This window comes from Cherax quadricarinatus, chromosome 11 (genome assembly GCF_038502225.1).
Source record: "Cherax quadricarinatus isolate ZL_2023a chromosome 11, ASM3850222v1, whole genome shotgun sequence".
NCBI classification, from domain to species: Eukaryota; Metazoa; Arthropoda; class Malacostraca; order Decapoda; family Parastacidae; genus Cherax; species Cherax quadricarinatus.
In genome coordinates, this window is record NC_091302.1 from 50,376,979 (window position 1) to 50,390,310 (window position 13,332).

General features: G+C 41.3%; 1 protein-coding gene across 1 annotated transcript in view; it reads right to left on the bottom strand.

The window, feature by feature from the left end:
* Positions 1 to 584: 584 nt before the first annotated feature.
* The window catches only part of LOC128687561 (cadherin-AgCad1), a 107,352-nt gene continuing 94,604 nt past the window's right edge, over positions 585 to 13,332 (bottom strand). Inside the window, exon 39 of the mRNA XM_070084114.1 lies at positions 585 to 894. Coding sequence (XP_069940215.1) covers positions 773 to 894 — 122 coding nt within the window. The 3' untranslated portion in view covers positions 585 to 772. The remainder of the gene's footprint in view (positions 895 to 13,332) is intronic.

Below are 13,332 nucleotides of genomic sequence, written 5' to 3' on the forward strand. Positions count from 1 at the left end.
GAACCTGGACTTGAAGCAGGCATGTGTGTGAGCATGTTAGATAGGAGTGAATGGAGACAAATGGCCTTTGGGACCTGACGATCTGTTGGAGTGTGAGCAAAGTAATATTTTGTGAAGGGATTCAGGAAAACCGATTAGCTGAACTTGAGTCCTAGAGGTGGGAGGCACAATGTCTGCACTTTAGAGAAGGGGCTTGGAATACTGGCTCTGCAAAGACAGTGATTATACTGAATGATGGTGAAAGTGTTGCTTTTCTGGGTCACCCTGTCTCAGTGGGAGATGGCAGATGTGTTAAAAAAAAAAAATGGGCCCTGTCTTAGAGAGTTTTACTAATGCAAAGGTTTTTAATTATACCCATTCTTCATTTATTCAGACTTTCTACAATAAATATATTCACCACTATAAGCTAAAGACGAAAATATTTTAAGGTAAGTAATGTGTGTGCTGTATATGCAGTTATTAGGCCTATCTCTATTAAGTAAGTAAATAAGTAAAGTTTATTCAGGTATACACAAATACAGTTACATAGATTATCATACATAGCAGCATACGTGTAAAGTACCTAGGATAACCCAAAAAAGTCCGAGTAACTTACTTCCACTGGGGTTCTACTGCTCACATAATGATAGTGTAAACATGTTTTCAGGCTTTTACATGCATTTGAAAGAAAAAAAAACTCACTTTACAGTGGTTTTTGTTTTACAGCAGCAGCTCAGAACCTAACTTGCTGTATAATCAGGGCCCTCCTGTAGTCAACACTAGCTCACCATTTCTAGTTTCCAAAAGAAAAGTTGGAATTTAAATTTTCATGAAATGAGGTGTCCTCCGAACCACTTGATGAATGTCTTGTGGCAAAATCAAGCTCTGCTAAACCATCAGCCAGGTCATGATCCTCTGTTAGGAAAAAAGAAAAACAGGATTTAATGAAGAATCTCAAAAATATAGGAAAGGAGACTACAGTCCCATTTTGACAATTTTGTCTCTTAACCCAATCAACCAATTCTTATTTGCTTTGAGTAGTAGTAATACTGCTGATATACTGTACATAATTTAATAGACACTCGAAGAATGCTATAGTTTGCCTTTCTATGTTAAATGTCTGTTGATGTAACTAACTAAATAACAAAAAAGGCACAATACCGTGACTGGAACGATACACAAATAACCTGCACATAAGAGAGAGAAGCTTGCAACAACGTTTCGGTCCGACTTGGACCATTGACAAAGTCACTGGTGACTTTGTCAATGGTCCAAGTCGGACTGAAACGTCGTCGTAAGCTTCTCTCTTTTATGTGCGGGTTATTTGTATATCTGTTGATGTAAGTTGTGATGTGTACCACGTACTTATACAGCCTCTCCTCACTTAACGACGGAGTTCCATTCCAAAGACCACATTGTTAAACGAATTCATCACTAAGTGAGGAGCATACTATAATCGTAGTGGGTTTGTGTCAACCATCTTTGATACTGTTTTAATGTCACCTTTGCACCATTTGTCACATTTCTGGTATATTTTTAAATGTTTATACAGTAGTGTACTGTGTATATTGAAATAAACAGAATAGAGGACATCAGCTCAAATATACATTATTTAGGTATAAATACTGGTCAGAGAGCCCATCGTAAGTCCGAGGCATTGGTAAACAGGTATGTCGCTAAGTGAAGAGAGGCTGTATATTAGCCAATTTATAGGCAAGAGTAGCTTGTTATGATAGGAGCTGAAATTAAGAGAATAAGGACCCTTCAGCCCTTTGAGTGCTTTGTGACCTACACAGGTTAAGCGCAATGTGTGAATATAATAATGATGAGAAAATGAGGATAAATGAGGCTCTAAGCCTGGTTGATCAGGCCCTGATCCACCGTGAGGCTTGATCACAAACCAGGCCGCAAGGGCATTGACCCCTGTACTGTACTGTAGACCGTCATTTAACATGGTAGTTATGTTCCTGAAAATGCTCTGTTAGGTAAAAGCCATGTTAGATGAACTGAAGAACTTATGGGAAAAATAGGGTTACATTCCTAAGAGTCCCCAAAAAGCCAAACAACTTTTTTTTTTTTTAGACCAACAGATCTTACAAAAATGAAAGTGAATATGTTATATTAGCTCAATGTCATGATGTATTATGTTGCTTTCACTGCTTAAGATTACAAATACCACAGAAAAAATAGTATTTCTTACTTTAAATTGTAGGTGCTGGTGTTTGTTGATGGTTGTGGAGAGTGAAGAGTTATGCTGTGGCCCTACTGGGCTGAGGTGGATGGTAGAGGTTCTGGTACTCAAGTCAATGGTTGTACTCAAGTGTGCATAAATTCTGTAATGGATTTCTGTTCTATTTTACTCAGCAGTACATTATACAACATACGGTAAGGCATCAGCTGCTCTAGACGCCGTTTCAGGGTCCTTTTCAGTGAAAAAGGGTAACTAAGTGAAGTCGGTAAATCAGTCAATTTAGTAAGTTAGTCAGTCAAGTCAATAAGTCAGTCAGTCAAGTTAGTAATACAGTCAGCAAGTCAGTCAGTCAGTAAGTCAGTCAGTCAGTAAGTCAGTCAGTCAGTCAGTCATCACACAAAAGTCACATTTACCTCATTCTTATGTGCTGTCCCACAACAAGGTGGCAGCCTGAGCTGGGGAAATTTTTTTCGCGCCCAAAATCAGAACCTCGTACAGTTAATTTTACAAAGTGTTGTATAAAATTGTGCCTCAATTTTTCAATCGTGCCAAATATATTCGTGTTAAATGACGGTCTACTGTGCTATACAATACATAGCTAAATAGGGTTCATATATTTATTTTTAACTATGACTATTATCATTACATTCATGGGCAGGGATGGCTAACCCCTCAAGAAAACCCCTCTTGAGGGGTTTTTCATGAGCAATAAGACCTGGAAGTTCAGATGTATAATCAAAAATAAAACAGAAATAAAATGACGATGTGTGATGTATGGTATTTTATTAGAAAACATTTCATCCACCAAGGACTTTATCATTTCATGAATTGATAAAACTCCCTGACTGACAAAATGACTTCTAATAGAATACCAAAACCCCCACATTCTCTCTTCATCATCGAGAATGGATTTACAGTGTAACTCCAAGTTTTGAATGCATCAACTATTGAACGCTTTGAGTTTCGACCTTTCTTTTTCATGCCAATTTTATCTTGAGTATCGAATGTGCCCCATGTTTCAAACTGCGTACCATTATTATTATTTTTTTATTTTATTAGCACACTGGCCGATTCCCACCAAGGCAGGGTGGCCCAAAAAAGAAAAACTTTCACCATCATTCACTCCATCACTGTCTTGCCAGAAGGGTGCTTTACACTACAGTTTTTAAACTGCAACATTAACACCCCTCCTTCAGAGTGCAGGCACTGTACTTCCCATCTCCAGGACTCAAGTCCAGCCTGCCGGTTTCCCTGAACCCCTTCATAAATGTTACTTTGCTCACACTCCAACAGCACATCAAGCATTAAAAAACATTTGTCTCCATTCACTCCTATCAAACATGCTCATGCATGCCTGCTGGAAGTCCAAGCCCCTTGCACACAAAACCTCCTTTACCCCCTCCCTCCAACCATTCCTAGGCCGACCCCTACCCCGCCTTCCTTCTGCTACAGACTGATACACTCTTGAAGTCATTCTGTTTCTCTCCATTCTCTCTACATGTCCGAACCACCTCAACAACCCTTCTTCAGCCCTCTGGACAACAGTTTTAGCAATCCCACACCTCCTCCTAACTTCCAAACTACGAATTCTCTGCATTATATTCACACCACATATTGCCCTCAGACAGGACATCTCCACTGCCTCCAGCCTTCTCCTCGCTGCAACATTCATCACCCATGCTTCACACCCATATAAGAGCATTGGCAAAACTATACTCTCATACATTCCCCTCTTTGCCTCCAAGGACAAAGTTCTTCGTCTCCACAGACTCCTAAGTGCACCGCTCACCCTTTTCCCCTCATCAATTTTATGATTCACTTCATCTTTCATAGACCCATCCGCTGACACGTCCACTCCCAAATATCTAAATACATTCACCTCCTCCATACTCTCTCCCTCCAATCTGATATCCAATCTTTCATCATCTAATCTTTTTATCCTCATAACCTTACTCTTTCCTGTATTCACTTTTAATTTTCTTCTTTTACATACCCTACCAAATTCATCCACCAACCTCTGCAACTTCTCTTCAGAATCTCCCAAGAGCACAGTGTCATCAGCAAAGAGCAACTGTCACAACTCCCACTTTATGTGTAATTCTTTATCTTTTAACTCCACGCCTCTTGCCAAGACCCTCGCATTTACTTCTCTTACAACCCCATCTATAAATATATTAAACAACCACGGTGACATCACACATCCTTGTCTAAGGCCTACTTTTACTGGGAAATAATCTCCCTCTTTCCTACATACTCTAACTTGAGCCTCACTATCCTTGTAAAAACTTCACTGCTTTCAGTAACCTACCTCCTATACCATACACCTGCAACATCTGCCACATTGCCCCCCTAACCACCTTGTCTTACGCCTTTTCCAAATCCCTAAATGCCACAAAAACCTCTTTAGCCTTATCTAAATACTGTTCACTTATATGTTTCACTGTAAACACCTGGTCCACACACCCCCTACCTTTCCTAAAGCCTCCTTGTTCATCTGCTATCCTGTTCTCCGTCTTAGTCTTAATTCTTTCAATAATAACTCGACCATACACTTTACCAGGTATACTCAACAGACTTATCCCCCTATAATTTTTGCACTCTCTTTTGTCCCCTTTGCCTTTATACAAAGGAACTATGCATGCTCTCTGCCAATCCCTAGGTACCTTACGTACCTTACCCTCTTCCATACCTTTATGAAATAATAGCACCAACCACTCGAAAACTATATCCCCACCTGCTTTTAACATTTCTATCTTTATCCCATCAATCCCAGCTGCCTTACCCCCCTTTCATTTTTACCTACTGCCTCATGAACTTCCCCCACACTCACAACTGACTCTTCCTCACTCTTACAAGATGTTATTCCTCCTTTGCCCTATACATGAAATCACAGTTTCCCTATCTTCATCAACATTTAACAATTCCTCAAAATATTCCCTCCATCTTCCCAATACCTCTAACTCTCCATTTAATAACTCTCCTCTCCTATTTTTAACTGACAAATCCATTTGTTTTCTAGGCTTCCTTAACTTGTTAATCTCACTCCAAAACTTTTTCTTATTTTCAACAAAATTTGTTGATAACATCTCACCTACTCTCTCATTTGCTCTCTTTTTACATTGCTTCACCACTCTCTTAACCTTTCTCTTTTTCTCCATATACTCTTCCCTCCTTGCATCACTTCTACTTTGTAAAAACTTCTCATATGCTAACTTTTTCTCCCTTACTACTCTCTTTACATCACCATTCCACCAATCGCTCCACTTCCCTCCCACACCCACTTTCCTGTAACCACAAACTTCTGCTAAACACACTAACACTACATTTTTAAACCTACCCCATACCTCTTCGACCCCATTGCCTATGCTCTCATTAGCCCATCTATCCTCCAATAGCTGTTTATATCTTACCCTAACTGCCTCCTCTTTTAGTTTATAAACCTTCACCTCTCTCTTCCCTGATACTTCTATTCTCCTTGTATCCCATCTACCTTTTACTCTCAGTGTAGCTACAACTAAAAAGTGATCTGATATATCTGTGGCCCCTCTATAAACATGTACATCCTGAAGTCTACTCAACAGTCTTATCTACTAATACATAATCCAACAAACTACTGTCATTTTGCTCTACATCATATCTTGTATACTTATTTATCCTCTTTTTCTTAAAATATGTATTACCTATAACTAAACCCCTTTCTATACAAAGTTCAATCAAAGGGCTTCCATTATCATTTACACCTGGCACCCCAAACTTACCTACCACACCCTCTCTAAAAGTTTCTCCTACTTTAGCATTCAGGTCCCCTACCACAATTACTCTCTCACTTGGTTCAAAGGTTCCTATACATTTCCTTAACATCTCCCAAAATCTCTCTCTCTCCTCTACATTCCTCTCTTCTCCAGGTGCATACACGCTTATTATGACCCACTTTTCGTATCCAGCCTTTACTTTAATCCACATAATTCTTGAATTTACACATTCATATTCTCTTTTCTCCTTCCATAACTTATCCTTCAACATTATTGCTGTTGAATTAGACACATGTGCAACTCTTAGGTATCTTTATTGAGGAAACGTTTTGCCACACAGTGGCTTCATCAGTCCATACAAAGGAGAAACTTGAAGAACAGGAGGAGAATGAGGTAATCAGTCCCTCAGCCTTGAGTCGATGTGGTCAGTCCATCAATCTTGAATAGAATACGGCATATGAGCGGAGATGCAGCTTATAAACCGTAGACAGGTGAGGGGCAGCAGTTGTAGGTGGTGTCACATTTGTCCAATGTGGAAGTTTCTCCTTTGTATGGACTGATGAAGCCACTGTGTGGCGAAACGTTTCCTCAATAAAGATACCCAAGAGTTGCACACGTGTCTAATTCAACAACATGTCGGTTCTCTGAACCATTCATCTACAATCCTGTCAGACACTGCAACTTCTTGGGATCTTAATACTTGGGAATTCTTCACTTGCCTAACCCTTGGGCATGACCTACTTCCACATTGGACAAATGTGACACCACCTACAACTGCTGCCCCTCACCTGTCTACGGTTTATAAGCTGTTTCTCCGCTCATATGTCGTATTCTATTCAAGATTGATGGACTGACCACATCGACTCAAGGCTGGGGGACTGATTACCTCATTCTCCTCCTGTTCTTCAAGTTTCTCCTTTGTATGGACTGATGAAGCCACTGTGTGGCAAAACGTTTCCTCAATAAAGATACCCAAGAGTTGCACATGTGTCTAATTCAACAACATGTCGGTTCTCTGAACCACTCATCTACAACATTATTGCTACCCCTTCCTTAGCTCTAACTTTCTCAGATATTCCAGATTTAATCCCATTTATTTCTCCCCACCGAAACTCCCCTACCCCCTTCAGCTTTGTTTTGCTTAGGGCCAGGACATCCAACTTCTTTTCATTCGTAACATCAGCAATCATCTGTTTCTTGTCATCCGCACTACATCCATGCAATTTTTATTTTTTTATTATATTATCACACTGGCCGATTCCCACCAAGGCAGGGTGGCCCGAAAAAGAAAAACTTTCACCATCATTCACTCCATCACTGTCTTGCCAGAAGGGTGCTTTACACTACAGTTTTTAAACTGCAACATTAACACCCCTCACATTAACACCCATGCAATGTGGATGTAATTATTATTATTATAATAAAAAGAAGCGCTAAACCACAAGGGCTATACAGCGCTGCAGGGCAGGAAGGAAGTGGGGGTATCAGGTGGCAAAAGTGAGACGGATAATTAGTAGGTTACAGAGAACAGCGGGGCAGTGGATAGTGCAGGGGTAGGGGGTAGCAAGAGATTGAGGTAGAAAGGGCTGAGGGTAGTGCGAAAGGTATCATCATCAGAGTTTGTGGAGTAAGTCAGTTGTTGTCAAGAAGTCAATGAGAGAGTCAGGATTAAAGGAAGGTCCATCAGCAAGAAGGGAAGGTAAAGAGAGAGTAGTAGAGCGAAGACAACGTTGGAGGTAAATTCTGCGTGCTCGTTGATAGAGAGGGCAGTCTAACAGAATGTGGCTAACCGATACTGGAACCTGACATGTCTCACTGAGAGGAACAGGATGCCTCCCCATGAGATACCCATGAGTAAGACGAGTGTGGCCAATGCGAAGACAGGAGAGAGTAGTCTCCCAACCTCGACACTGATAAGAAGACGGCCAGTAACCTATACATACTCGGTTTAATAGAATGAAGTTTGTTACCGAGTAGATTAGACCAACGTTGTTGCCAACGGGTGTGAAGGTGGGTAGCTTTTACATCAAAATAGTCCGTAAATAGAACACCTCTATATAAAACTGGTAGGTCATGTACTGCTGGCCGCGCAGCAGTGTCTGACTGTTCATTGCCCTTTACGTCAACATGACCAGGGACCCAACAAAAAACAATATCTTTATGCTTGGTAGAGATATGGCATAGCCAAAGTTGGATACAGAGGACTAGGGGGTGAGGTGTATCAAATTTTCGTATAACCTGTAGAGCACTAATGGAGTCTGAGACAACCACAAATGATGATGCAGGCATAGATGCAATATGGATAAATGCTGCAAGAATGGCATACAATTCAGCTGTAAAAATGCTAGCTGAGGATAGTAAATGTCCTCGCACGACATTGTCCGGAAACACTGCTGCGAATCCAACACCATCAGAAGACTTAGAGCCATCTGTGTACACTGTGATGGCATGAGAATGAGAGCGGAAGTGGTCAAGAAAAAGAGCGGGAAGCTACCACAGGCAGTTGGGCTTTCGCGCAAGGGAGTGAGAAAGAACAGACTCGAACAGCTGGTGGTAGCTGAAGGGAAGACAAGAGCGAATGTAGGTGAAGAGGAAAGGGATGGAGCAAACAGGGGCGACGAACAAATAAAGAATGTCTAATAATATCGGTGACTATTCTATATATGGAAGGATTGCGGATATCATGAGAGCGAACATAGTAGCGAAGGCAATGGGCATCACGGCGATCGGACAAGGATGGAATATTCACTTCTGCATAGAGGCTCTCATAGGGAAAGAGTGAAAAGCACCAAGGCACAAACGTGATTCCTGGTGATGGATGGGATTAAGGCTCGAGAGAGTAGTAGGAGAGGCCGCTGAATAGATCTGATCACAATCGAGTTTCAATAAAATGAGGGCTGAATGTAGGCGAAAGAGAGTTCGACGATCAGCTCCCCATGAAAGATGAGCAAGGGTTTTAAGAAGGTTCAGCCAGCTGTGACAAGTTGCCTTCAGAGAGGTAATGTGAGGTTTTCAGGATAACCTATGGTCAAAGAGAAGGCCTAGAAACCTGACTGTATCACGTTCAGGGATACATGAGCCATAGAGGTACAAAGAATGATCGGAGATGACAGAGCATCTAGTGAAAATAATTTGGTGAGTTTTGGTACTGGAAAATTTAAACCCATGTGTGGTGGCCCAATTGGAAACACGGTCGACTGCATGCTGGAGAGAAACTGTAATGAGGTGACGGTCAGTGCCTGCACAAGCAATAGCGAAGTCATCAACATAGAGTGATGACCAAATATTGGATGGAAGACTAGAGGCCAAATCAATTATAGCAAGGAGAAAAAGTGTTGTGCTCAGAACACATCCCTGGGGGACACCCTCAGCTTGGACAAAGTCGGGGAGAGCACATTATTAACCCGAACACGGAAATGTCTGTCAGTTAAAAAGTTTTTAAGGAAGGATGGTAGATTGCCTTGGAGGCCTAAGGGGTGGGCTTGGGCCAAAATATTATACCTCCAAGTTGTATCATACGCCTTCTCAAGGTCAAAAAACATGGCAATAACTGAGTGGTTATTCGCAAAGGCATTACGAACATACATATCCAAGCGTAGTAAGGGGCCTATGGTAGAACGGCCCTTACGAAAGCCATATTGACTAGTGGAGAGACTGTTGTGTGTCTCTAAATACCACATTAAACGTTGATTTACTAGACGTTCCATCACTTTGCAAACTGCACTGGTAAGAGCAATGGGACAATAGTGGGAGGCATCATGTCCCGTAGTACCCGGTTTGCGGAAAGGGAGAAAAATGGCAGATTTCCACAGCTGGGGAAGAACTCCCTGTGACCAAATAAGATTGAAGAGGTGTAAGAGGACTACAAGGGCTGATTGATGTAAATGTTGTAACATCCGAATATTAATATCAGGCCCAGCTGCCAATGATTGGCAAGCTGAGTGTGTCACTTCCAGTTCCTGAAGTGTAAAAGGCACATTATACGGTCCTTCAATAAGAGAAGAAAAGTCCAAGGGTGCTAACTCTCTGGCAGACTTTGAGGAAAGAAACGAGGGGTATAGATGGAGCCCCCGAGAAATACGGACCAGATGATTGCCAATTTCAATGACAACGTCAAGAGGGTTTGCTATATCAACACCCCAACCTGCAGAACAGGAGCCGGGTCAGGAGAGTATTTACCACTCAGTTTCTGTACTTTTTTCCAGACTGCACTCATAGAGGAAGCCGAGGTGATTGTGGAAACAATCTCGCCAGCAAATGCGTTTGGCATCACAGATGACATGGCGAGCAACTGCTCACTTCTGCTTAAAATCAAAAAGTCTCTCTGTGGTTCTATTGTACCGGTACCTGCCCCACGCAGTGAGTTTCAAATGTACTGCCCGAGCACAAGCAGGACACCACCATGGCAAACACTTCTGAGAATGCCTGCCTGAGGTTTGGGGGATAGAATGAGAAGCTGTGGTTAAAGCTGACTTCGAGAAGAGGTGTAAAAGCTCATCAATGGAGGATGAAAAAGGAACTTCACTAAAAGCAGTTGCGAGTAAAGGTCCCAATTTGCTCGATCAAATTGCCAGTGAGGGCTACGAAGAGGTGGTGAATATGTCACATGAGTCACAATGAGACCCCCACCCCCCAGAGGAAATGGTGGACATTAAAATCGCCAAGTAACAGAAGTGGTGGCAGAAAGGATGAAACAAGAAAGGCAAAATCTGGGATAGATAATGCCCAAAAAGGGGAGAGATACAAAGAACATATTGTAAACCACTTATACAAGTGGATACTGGCTGCAGTGTAATGCAGCGAGGTATGAACAAATAGTTGACGGTATGGAATATCACTGCGTAGAACAAGGGCACTTTCATTAAAGGTCCCATCAGAAAAAGGATCCGAAGAATACAATAAATTATAGCCTGAGATGGGTTGGAAAACAGCTGAGTGTAATTTTGGTTCTTGTAAGCAAACACCAACAGGGGAAAACCGAGAAAGCAACATCTGAAGCTCACTCCGATTACCCCTGAGGCCAGGCCACAGATATTCCATTGTAAATAGGTCATGATTGGCAACGAGGAAGATACCAGGAATCTCGCAGGTAAGGGCACCTACGGACTAGAGGGGTTAGAAAACTACGTGCAGTGGCATCGGAAAACGTTCAAGCAGTGAAGGAATGGAGTGTTGCGAAGAATGGAGTTGTGGAGATGGAGAAGAGGGAAGAGAAGGAACAGGAGGTGGATCAGTGTCAATTGAAGGTTTAGTCTCTGCAATATATTCTGAAATAGCTTCAAGTGTTTCTGAATTCAAAGACGTATGGGAGACAATATTGGAGACAGAAGGGGGAGGGTGAGTAAAGATTGAGACAGTAATGGACTGTACTAAAGTAGGGGGGGAAGGAAAGTGTGTTGGGAACTGGAAGAAATGTGGGAGGGGACAGAAGAGGCAGAAGCCTGGGAGGTGGCATAAGAGGGAGAAACTTAACATAAGAACATAAGAAAAGAGGAACACTGCAGCAGGCCTGTTGGCCCATACTAGGCAGGTCCTTTACAAATCATCCCAATAACAAACATTTGACCAACCCAATTTTCAATGCCACCCAAGAAACAAGCTCCGATGTGCTAGTCCCTCTCAAATCCAACCCCTCTCACTCATGTACTTATCCAACCTAAATTTGAAACTACCCAAAGTCCTAGCCTCAATAACCCAACTAGGTAGACCGTTCCACTCATCAACTACCCTATTTCCAAACCAATACTTTCCTATGTCCTTTCTAAATCTAAACTTATCTAATTTAAATCCATTACTGCGGGTTCTCTCTTGGAGAGATATCCTCAAGACCTTGTTAATATCCCCTTTATTAATACCTATCTTCCACTTATACACTTCGATCAGGTCTCCCCTCATTCTTCGTCTAACAAGTGAATGTAACTTAAGAGTCTTCAATCTTTCTTCATAAGGAAGATTTCTAATGCTATGTATTAATTTAGTCATCCTACGCTGAATGTTTTCTAACGAATTTATGTCCATTCTGTAATATGGAGACCAGAATTGAGCTGCATAATCTAGGTGAGGCCTTACTAATGATGTATAAAGCTGCAGTATGACCTCTGGACTTCTGTTGCTTACACTTCTTGATATAAATCCCAATAATCTATTTGCCTTATTACGTACGCTTAGGCATTGCTGTCTTGGTTTAAGGTTGCTGCTTACCATAACCCCCAAGTCCTTTTCGCAATCTGTATGGCTAAGTTCTACATTATTTAACTTATAAGTGCTAGGGTTATGGACACTCCCGAGCTTCAGAACCTTGCATTTATCTACATTGTACTGCATCTGCCACTTTTCTGACCAAGAGTAGAGTTTGTCTAAATCCTCCTGAAGTTCCCTAACATCTACGTTTGAATCAATTATCCTACCTAACTTCGTGTCATCGGCGAATTTGCTCATATCACTAGTAATTCCTTCATCAAGATCATTGATATATATTATAAACAACAACGGGCCCAAGACTGATCCCTGTGGAACGCCACTTGTTACTGATCCCCACTCGGATTTAACCCCATTTATGGACACTCTTTGCTTCCTGTCTGTGAGCCATGATTCGATCCACGAGAGCACCCTTCCCCCAATGCCATGAGCTGCTACTTTCTTCAACAGTCTCTGGTGCGGAACTCTATCAAATGCCTTACTAAAATCTAAGTAAACAATATCAAATTCTTTATCGTGGTCAACAGCCTCAAAAGCTTTACTGAAGAAAGTTAATAAATTAGTTAGACAAGACCGGCCTCTTGTGAATCCATGCTGAGTATCATTAATCAAGCTATGCTTATCGAGATGGCTTCTTATAATCTCAGCTATAATTGACTCTAGTAATTTGCCTACAATTGAGGTCAGGCTTATTGGGCGGTAATTTGACGGTAACGACTTGTCCCCTGTTTTAAAAATAGGAATTACATTAGCCATCTTCCACATATCAGACACTACACCTGTTTGAAGAGATATATTAAAAATATTAGTTAATGGTTCACAGACTTCCATTTTGCATTCCTTTAGAACCCTTGAAAAAACCTCATCAGGACCCGGTGACTTATTTTGCTTCAGTCGGTCTATCTGCTTCACAACCATTTCACTAGTGACTGTGATGTTACATAATTTATCTTCTTCTGGCCCACTATAAAAATTAATTACTGGAATATTATTAATGTCTTCCTGTGTAAAAACCGAGAGATAATAATTATTTAAAATCGAGCACATTTCATTCTCTTTGTCAGTAAGATGCCCATAGTTATTTTTAAGGGGACCTATCTTATCTCTGACTTTTGTTCTATATACCTGGAAAAAACTTTTTGGGTTAGTTTTAGAATCCCTAGCAACTTTAATTTCATAGTCCCTTTTAGCTTTTCTTATCCCCTTTTTAAT